Below are 10148 nucleotides of genomic sequence, written 5' to 3'. Positions count from 1 at the left end.
ATTCTGAGTGCCAGGGCCTGATTGGTCAGACCCAAGAGGAGTCATTTAGTTGTGTTCGTGTATGTCAGCATTCTTGGAAATAGAACACAGATTAATCTCTCTGCTTTGTAAAACTACAATATGTCTTGGCCACTCAATTGTTAGAAAATAAAAGCCTCCATGTGCTTTGGTCTCCATATATATTTATTTTGTGTAGACAACAATGACTTTTCACCATTTCCTTTCCAATAATTCCATGATTCTCAAAATGATAATTTCATTCGTTCATAGTAAAAAGTTCACCAAACCTTTTAGTACTGTTAACATTTTCACATCTGTTTGGGGATATAGCTAGTTGATTTTCTTCTGATTTCTTCCATTTTTGGAATCCCACATGACTGTAATGTTAAAGTATACCAAGAACAACAGGAAGTTCAATCAGGAGACAAACACACCAATACAGAAAAGAAGTCCGGTAATGTCTGAGGAGGATCCAGTGTGACAGTCATCAGTGTCACAAGGACCATAGTGATTGTTGAGATAAGAAACAAACGTTGCATAATTCTGGGAAGAAATGTAAAACATGGAAGATATTTCCTAACAGAAATGGAAAAGGACTTCAACTGCAGTTCTTCTTCAGAAGTCTTTTCAAATATTGAAAAGGAAGTTGCACAAGCTATAAAAAATGCCATTATTGTCACAACTGTGGGCATCAGGAGTTCATCCTTCAATAGAAGAGGTAGCTTTCTAAATGTTGACACAAGTGAAAACCAAGCAGACATGAAAGGAAGCTCACTTAACACCAGGCAGACTGGTAATGATACCGAGAGAATGGACTTTCCATGTACTTGAAAAGAAAATGAAAAGAATGATAGTGCACAGCCAACTAGAGTGAATTTGAATCCTTTGGGAGAGGGCTGAAGTGTTCATTTTACATACAGGAAGCAGGCTGAAAAATGTAAAACGAAAGCTGATTATTATGTGGATGTGACGTGGCAGAATATCCTTAATGTTCAGAAAGACACTGAAGCTGCACCAGATCTTGGCTCCTTTATCCTCAAGTAATCCACGATCACCTGGAAAGAGTCTTCTCAGAACTTGCAGGGTTTGTTCCCTTTCTGTAAAGGACGACAGCCAGCAGAGAACGAAGGAAGCCACAACAGTACAAGCTAGCTTAATTAACAAACCAAATCCCTTTCCTTTGAGGCCTTTTTAAAAAACACTTTCCAGGTTAAAAAAAAAAAAAAAGGTAAGGGGTGGTAAATTTTCAACTGTTTATAATTTATAGCTAAGCAAAATGACAGTGACCCTAGCACATTCCGGTCACAAGATACTCCAAGAATACCACACAAAGCAAAGCCAAGACTCACAGAATTATACTGAAAGTGTCCATAGTTGATTAGAATGAGGCCTGGGCACAGCGATATGCATAATGCATTAGCAATCTTTTTCTTACTTGAGATTTCTTTTAAACAACAACAGTACAAAACCACTTCAGGTACGTCAATCAGCCAATCAGCAATTAACACAGTTGTACGCATCAAGAGTTTATCTCCTATCCACGTGATATATAGAGAGCAATCTAGTCTGGATTTATAAACTCTGCCATATATGCATCTAAAAAACAACAATAAGCTTAAGAGGTGAATAATCAAATCCCCAATACTGTACATTTTTATCACTGCTGTTAAAATTCCCTTGTTTGGTAAATTATAAGTCATTTCTTTCCAGTGTCTCTCTGCTTCATAAACACCAAACATAGGAGGTTTTCCAGTGCTAGATGACTGGTTTATTATAAAAGGATAGAGCGCAGGAACAGCCAGATGGAAGAGATGCATAGTGCCAGGTATGAGGAAAGGACACAGAGCTTCCATGTCCTCGCCAGGTGCACCACTCTCCCTGCATCTCCACGTGCCCACCAACCTGGAAGCTTCAAAATTATTGGGTTTTGACTCCTGCTTGTTCTCCATAAGACTTCCACAGACATGAGAATGGCAAAGCCCAAATTCAGGATAGTGTTTACATGAGGGACAAATGTAGTCACTGTGTTTGAAGTTTTATTTCCTTAGCTGGGAGGTGAATATACAGACATTCCTTATACTGTTTCCCATACAATCCATACATTTTCATATTCCTGATATACTTCATCAACAGAGAAAAAGAACAAGGGAGATAATGAGGCAAGCAGTAACGCCCAAGAGAAAAATAATGGTATAGAGTATATCTTTCAAATATTGGTGGAAAATAACTTGGAGCCTAGAATTCTACTTCCAGCCAAACAATCGAGTGTCAGGGTGAGTTAAATGCATTTTTAATACATGAGGTGTCTGTGTGTGCGTTTCCAGGAAGCAGACCCTGAGACAGACCCGTGAATATAAATAGCTTACTTGAGAGGGAATCCCAGGGAGCCGTGGTATGGGCGTGGGGAAATGGGCCTTAGAAGGAAGGCAGCCAATTAAGGGGGATGATCTAGGAGGTGAGAACTGTGGGTAACTGGAGCTTATTCAGAGAGGGGGGACTATGGGAGACTGTGTAGAATGCACCTCAAATCCATCTCAAGTATGGGACAAGGAAGCTGGCGTATGCAGCCACCAAAACCCCAACTATTATTTAATAAAGCTACTTCCAGGGGTAATAAATCTCTCGCACTTCCGGCTGGCTTTGGGTCATGTCCAGCATGCGCCAAGGGTGAGGATAAAAACCCTAACGCGGAGAGTCATGGGTGGTTGTAGAAAGCAGTCTAGTGGGTGTAGAAGTGAGACCTGGCTTTGAGGAGCCAGAATCAAAATACATAAGCCAAGGTCAGAATCTTTTTGACATTGTCTGCAATACTCTACCCACTGTTTGTGTGAAATTTTCAATAAACTGGAATTACATTTCCTCTCTCAGGCTGATCGTGTATTAAACATCGTACCAATTAGCATTTTTAGTTGAAAATTGGTTTCAGGAACCCCAGTCCCAGAGAATTGTGAGATGACTTTTCAGCTGCCTAAGAAATGTTTGCATTGCAGACCTTAAAATCTTCTAGAGAAAAAGAGAGCAAGACCTCTGTGGTCTGTTCTGACTGAAGATGTGCCCACTGGGTGGGTGGGAACGGGTCTTTCCCCTGGATTTTATGAAAACCTTGGGCTGCAGGTGTCAGCAACTCAGTTCATGTCATCCAGTCTGAAGGGCCCCAAGCTGCAACGTGTCACATCCTGCCTGAGGGGTTCCTCAGCATGCAGTGGTCAAAGAAGCTCCCCTCATCTTCCATAGCACCTGGAACTTTTTAATATCCCTATTATTAAGCTCTGTGTTAAGGAATGAGTCGCCCATTAGGGTGTGAGCTACTCCCACCCAGCTATGCTCACCCTCAGCCCAACCAGTATACTGTCCCCATAGTGTTGTTATTGAAAGTGGGGTCCGACTGCTTGCTGCTCCGAAGCCAGTAAAGAGGCAAGGCTGGTGGAAAGGAAAGTTTGCTTTACTTCGGAGGCTGGCAGCCAAGGCAGGTGGCAGGGGAGAACTCCTGTCCAAAGGCCGACTCGACTCCCCGCCACTGACAGTCAGTGGGCAAGAGTTTCAGGGGTGCATAGGTGGAGGGAGGGGGTTACATGCAGAAACAGCACAGTCAGCTCTGACCGTCATCTTGAAATTGGTCATGCGGTGGTCTGATCAGTGACATCTTGATTGTTTCAAGTACAGTTAGTCTTCAGTTCCAGGGTCGGTTTGTTCCCATTTCTTTGAGGCCAGTTCTCGAAATTGTGGCAGCTTCTGTCATGGCTACAGCCTGGTCATCATGTAGTTAACTTCTTCCACCTGGTGTGGGTTTCAGTATCTATAAGACAGCTCACAGGATACGGCTCAGAATGTTATCTATAGCCCTTAAGGAGGAACTAACTTCGCTTAATGACGAAGTTATTATTATTTTGTCCTGTTTGACTGTTTTCCTTTGCTTCTAAATTTTCTCACTTCTCTGATTAAACTTATTCTTTGACTAAAGCTTTTCTACAGATAAAAGGCAGGTGGCAGACATGGGGGGTAGTGGGGAGGGAAGGACCATAGGGTCCTGCTCTGTTTCAGTGTGTATTCCTCTCTTCAGAGATTCTCAGAAATGCTGTTCTGGGTAGTGAGCAGCTTGTAAGGGACTGAGGAGTTAGATGAGCAGAAGTTCAGTGACATTTGGGGTATTATTACCAACTAGACTCCATTTCAGCCTAGCATAGCCACATGTGGCAACGGATGGCCTTCCCAAGCATGTGATGGAAATCCAGTAATAAATCTTTGTCACAATTCAGATGTGGCTTGGATGCCTGGGCCCACTGGCTGTCCAGCCAAGTGTGCGGTGTCTTCCCTCAGCTGTTGGAGGTTCTCTGAGCTATCACCATCCACAGACCAGGGAGAACTTGGGGCTGGTTCAACCTCCCACCCTAACACCCCCAGAGGGACTCAGTGGCAATAAGAGGTGCCTGCTCTGGATGGAGGGGGCCTAGGTTTGAGGAAAGAGACATAACGGGAAGGGAGGTGTTACCTCAACAGAAAGGTAGGACCTACAGGGCAAAAACCAAGAGAAAACTTTGGGAGTCTTGGAGGACTTTTCACATCTGCTTTCCATTTGGGATTAGCAAGTGTAAACAAACAAACCAACACACACTCATAAACAAACAGGCAAGTTGGATGTTTGCTCCTGACTGTAAGCTGAGGCAATACTACAGTTCACTTTAAGTGTTTTTTCACGTGTAGGGAATATTACCCTGGTTGCTTGATGTCCAATGTCACAGAACTAGTGTCTCACATACTTTGAATTTTTTTTACTTGTGAATAATTCTGTATTAGCCGGGCCCACAAGAGATATTTTGCACTTGAAGGTCATGGGATCACCAAGCACTGTTGCAACTCAAGCAGGTGGAGACAAATTTGCTGTCACCTTGTTGGTATGGGGCAGCACCTAAGTCCACACCTCCTCTATCTCCTCACACAGGGAAAATTAACATCTTTAAGATGTTGTGCCATCCTATTTCAGACCTGGGTATGCATTTGTGTTTGCCTGAGTATTCCTTTATATCCCCTCGTTAGCATTTCAAAATGTTCTTTAAGTGACTTTTATGATTTTTCAAGTATATTCCTAGGCACTATTTTTTTTAGTTGCTTTTCTGAATTGAGTCATTAAGAGTATTGTCTATTTTAACTGATTACTTTCTGAATTATATGAAAGCCTGTAAAGAATATATATTAATTTTGTACTCAGCCACACACATGAATTCAGATATAACCTGTAATGGTTACTCTTCCCTCCTTCAACTGGTTAATGTCTTAGTTATTTCTTTCCCTTATTCTCACGTATGGAAATGTATAACGTCGTATTTGGAAAGCATCCAACACCTCTTTTGTCTTTCGTTTTCTATACTGATAATCTTCTTTTGGTCTCTTAATATACCAAATTAAGAGATTTCTTATCATTTAACCCTCTTTACATTAACTGGTCATGGTGCATTATTCTCTGACTATGCTGCTCTGAATTATGTTGACCAATATTTGGGCCTTTCCTATTATGATGCAAGGCAACCACACCTACAACCAGCGGTGCGATACGTCTCCAACTGAGAGATGCAAAGATAAGTAGGAAAACGTGTTCACAGAACTGCACCCAAGTAGTGTCTGGGTCCGAGCATCGGCAAAGGATACGCTAGGGCTGAGGGGCAGAAGGGGTGAAAGGGAGGCCTCCTCAATTCCAAGAAGAGGAACTCTGTTCCCCACGTGCTAAGTGAGACTCACCCCTAGTCCTGTAGAGCGGAAAGTCCTGGGCCCCTACCCTCGTCTCCGCCCCTGGCCTGCGGGCCGCCTTGGGAAACCTAGGCCCCGCCCCTTCGATTACGCCCCCCCCCCCCCCGCCCCTACAAGCGACCATTGGCCAAGCCCATTTCCCCTTCGCAGGGCGGGTCCTGGTCCTCTCCAAACAGCGTGCCCGACCCCCCGTGTTGCGCCTGCGCACTGCAGACCACCCGCCTCGTGGGCGGAGCCTACACCACTCAAGTTTCCCGCATCCCGCCTCAGGAAACTTCGGCCCCGCCCCCCAGATTCTGACCCTCCAGGAGCGGGCGTTAGCCCCGCCTCTTTCCCCTACTCCCGCCCCGCCCAACTCGGTCCCAGCTTCCCGCCTGCGCACTAGCAACCGCCAGGCTCTGAGGGCAGAGCCGCGCAGAGCCAGGTACCGCCCATGGCCCCGCCCACTCCGGGCTCGGATCCACCTCCGCACACACGCACTTCCCGCCACGCCTCCTCGCAGACCTCTGCTGAGCCCTGGGGAGACCAGCGAAGCGAGCGAGGCGCGATGGACGGCCGAGTACAGCTGATCAAGGCCTTCCTGGCCCTGCCCATTCGGCCCCAGACGCGTCGGTGGAGAAACCCGATCCCCTTCCCCGAGACATTTGACGGCGACACCGACCGGCTCCCGGAGTTTATCGTGCAGACGGGCGCCTACATGCTAGTGGACGAGACCCTGTTCACCAACGATGCCCTGAAGGTGACGTTCCTCATCACCCGCCTGACCGGGCCCGCCCTGCAGTGGGTGATCCCCTACATCAGGAAGCAGAGCCCCCTCCTCAACGATTACCGGGGCTTCCTGGCCGAGATGAAGCGGGTCTTTGGCTGGGTGGAGGACGAGGACTTCTAGGCCGGGAGCCCCTCGGGCCTGGGGGCGGGTGCTCGGGGGAGGGTCCGCCGCGCCAGTCGCCGCCGCCCAGATCGCCACAGGCGGCGTCCTCCCGCCGCGCCTCCCCCGTCCCTCACCTTCGGGTCGCCGCGATCTCCCCCGCGCTCGTGTCCCCTCCCGCGTAGTGCTTGCCTTTGTTCCAGGAATAGCGCTCCAGGTTCCCGCTGCTGCCGCCGCCGGGCCTGGCTCTGGAGCGGCCGCCGCCCTCTCCCTCTCGGGCCAGCCCGGCCCCTCCCCTGCACACTTGGACTCGGTCGTGCGCTCCATCTGCAAGCCGGGCTCCTGTTACACACCGGACAGACCACCCTCAGCCCGGCCGCTGCCAACCGCCCGCCCTCTGCCAGACTCCCAGGCCCGCATGCAGGTGCCCAGAGACCTGCGCTGCCGCTGCCGCCGCCACCGCCACCGCCATCCACCGCATCCCGCCTACAGCCTGCAGCCTTCAGCGGTCTGGACTCGCCCGGGAGGTGTCTGAGCTGGCCACAGCCTCTGGACAATGCTTCCAACAGCTCGCCACCGCCCTGGAGGGGCCGGCCAGCCTTTCACCTTCGGCGGGACCCAGTCCCTCCCTCCTCCCAGAGACATCTTCCGCTCCTGCCAGGTGGCCGCCAGGTCCCAGGGGTGCCTGGCAGCCAAGTCGAGTCACTCATTGTCTCCTGTGGACCTGTTCGTTTAGCCCAGCATCCAGTTCTCTTCTGAATGTGCAGCTGTCTCCCTGATGTGTGCCTTTTGTTGCACACAGTAACCCCTGCACTCTGCCCAGCTCTTCTACACTACCTGGACAAACGTCTTTTCCTTATTTTCAATAAATGTCAGGCGCTGTTCAAAAAGAAATTGAGTCTCAATGAATATGGCATCTCTCCCTCCCTGGTCCAGTAAGTGGGGTCCATGACTTGCTCAGAAGGTATGTCCCCTGCCATGCTGTGGCTGATGTTGAGTCTCGCTTTATCCAACAGAAAAGATCGCCCTGTGGTGGTCCTGCTGATGGAGACCCCACTGGTGATCATTCATTCCCGGACGCTGACTCTTCCAAACCAGTCAGTTCCGTGCCCCTTCGGAAATGGATCTCGATCTGATTTTGGCCAAGGCGATGTTAAGGAGAAATTAGCTAGGAGGCTTTGGGGAAAGAGTTCCTTGCTTCCAAACAGCCGCTTGAAAGCACAATACCTAATTTCTACAAATCATGAATCCTGCACATTTGTTGGTGAACACCTGTCAAAGTTTTATTTAATCCATTATTCTGAGAACCAGCACAATGACAGGTGGTTCAGAAAAAGCATTTACATTTATGCAGCCTTGATTGTTAAGTGGAGAAGGGAGTGCAGAACTGCTCTTGTTAATCTAGGTAGAAAGCAGGTTGAGAGCCTGCAGGACAATAAAATGATAACTTTCTTCAATGGGCAGAAAAGTAAAAAATGGTTCTCCTCACCGTTTCTCTTCATGCCAACCTGTTAAATCATGAGTGCTGAAAAAAGCCTCTGCTACTTCATCTATGGCTGGGAAAGTTAAATATCCTGATAGTCAGATGATCCTCAGATGGGCTTATAGGGCAGTACTCTGGTGTGATGTTAAAAGGCCATGGAATCAACCCTGCCTCATTTTTAATTGGGGTTATTTTTCCAGAATACATGAAAGAGGTGGGAAAATGCTGAGCTTAGTTCAGGCATGGGTTGGCTTAATATGTGGTAGAAAGCAAAACTGGACCATGACTGCAGGACAAAGAGGGCTGAAGCTCACAGGCCAGTCCTTCGACTTCTCTGCCTTCTGCCTCTAGATCCTTTGGCTTTCGACTTTATGCTAAATTGGTGTTCAATCATCCTTAGCCTTTCATGGTCTTTCTGCAGTTCATCAATAGCCTTGTGTAACAATCATCCGTTTTCACAATCTTTATAATTACTACTTACTCAGGACCACTCAAACTCCGGAGATATTTCACCTTCCATGAAATTTCCTTCCAGTGGTGTCCAATCTCAATTTACCACTAGCGAAAGTTTTGACAATTGCACCACGACCACATCACAGGGCTTATCATTATGTCGCTTACCACCAGTGATGTAGTGCCCATTTCTAGCCAGCTGGCAGGTTATTGTGCTCCAAAATCCTATTTCATAATCTGCATCTTAGGACCACTTCTAGAACCAAATATACTTGTAAGCTCCCCCAGAAACAGATCTCATAAACACTTGTAAGAGAGTGAGGGAAGCAGGTTTGAGTAAAGGGAGAATTTGAAGAGCTATGCAGTTGCAAAAGAGGCCTCAGCTGATCCTACAGGGATATCTAAAGCTAGGATGGCCATTCAGAAAAATTATGAATGGAGGAGATGAGGCCAGGCCTTTGTGCCTCCACACTGAGTAGTCATTGGATGTGGTCTTACCTGGAGGAAGTAGTGTACCGCTGGGCAGGGCAGCTCCCTCCAACCCATAGCAGTTCCCAGAGGGTGATTCAGCTGTGACTCTCAGCAGCCTATACTCCTAAAAGCTGGGGGAATGAGTGCCTCAATCCTAAGGGTGGGATCTGGGCAGTGCATTACACCATCCACTTCACTCATCAAGGGGGGGATAGAATCAACACAATGGAACATAATTCAGCACTTAAAAGGAATAAGATAAATTTATGCCAGCTGATTTGGAGAGACTGTTGCAAGGTTTTGAAATATAATATGCAGAAAATTGCATAATGTGCCCCTTTTTTTGTTAAATAGACATTAACCCCAAAAAGCTTACATATGAATACACACACACACACACACAAGATTAGCGAGGTATGAAGAAAATATAGAAATATACAAACTAGGTTGTTAGTATGGGTCACAAGAGGTGGGAAAGTGTTGATGCCATAGATGGAGTAGGGACTTTTGCGGGGTCCCCCACAAAAAAGGGAAGACAAAAAGCGGCACTAAAATGGGGGGCTTAATGTGTGTCCCTGAAAACTGGAAAATCTATAGAGATTTGTGAGAATGATATAGTCTTAATCAGCGTTCCGACAAGAAACAGATGTTACACACAAATGCAGTAATGAGGGAGAATTAAATGAAGAGACTGTGTAGAAGGGTTTCGGTGTGGTGAAAAGAAATTGTAACACATTGGATAACTGTTGTGCAAATATTCACCCCTCACTCCCCCACCCACCCCCCGCCACCTTTGGGATGGAGTGTACACACCTGTTCCTCTGAATCTAGGCTTGGTCCTATATTTGCTTTCATCAGTGAGATATGAGCAGACATGAAGTACCTAGAGGGTTTCAACATGCTTGTGCGGTTTTGCTAGTCTTCTTGCACTCCTGTGATTGCCTTGAGAAGAGCTTGCCCCAGGTAGCTGCTAATCCTACTGTTTGGGCTACACAGTAATTCACGTGGAGCAGATCTGAATGCAATTTGCATCCCAGAGCCAAGCCCACCCTAACTACATCCTGAAGCAGAATAGCCCCAAACAGTCCATAGCACATGAGCAAGAAGAACAGGTGACTGTCATAAGTTTTG

The 10148-nt window shown here is 47.1% G+C and overlaps 1 protein-coding gene and 1 pseudogene across 1 annotated transcript; one reads left to right on the top strand and one right to left on the bottom strand.

Moving 5' to 3' along the window:
- Nucleotides 1-330: 330 nt before the first annotated feature.
- LOC103020202 (dolichyl pyrophosphate Man9GlcNAc2 alpha-1,3-glucosyltransferase-like) lies at nt 331-6177 on the bottom strand (annotated as a pseudogene).
- Nucleotides 6178-6635: 458 nt separating this feature from the next.
- On the top strand, nt 6636-7145 carry LOC130706312 (CAAX box protein 1-like; the record flags this gene model as incomplete). Its single annotated transcript, XM_057537700.1, has 1 exon — nt 6636-7145. A coding segment is annotated over one exon (510 nt), but the record flags the coding sequence as incomplete, so codon positions are not given.
- Nucleotides 7146-10148: the final 3003 nt, after the last annotated feature.

The sequence above is a fragment of the Balaenoptera acutorostrata genome, chromosome X, assembly GCF_949987535.1.
Source record: "Balaenoptera acutorostrata chromosome X, mBalAcu1.1, whole genome shotgun sequence".
NCBI classification, from domain to species: domain Eukaryota; kingdom Metazoa; phylum Chordata; class Mammalia; order Artiodactyla; family Balaenopteridae; genus Balaenoptera; species Balaenoptera acutorostrata.
This window is presented reverse-complemented; position numbering and strand designations above follow the sequence as displayed.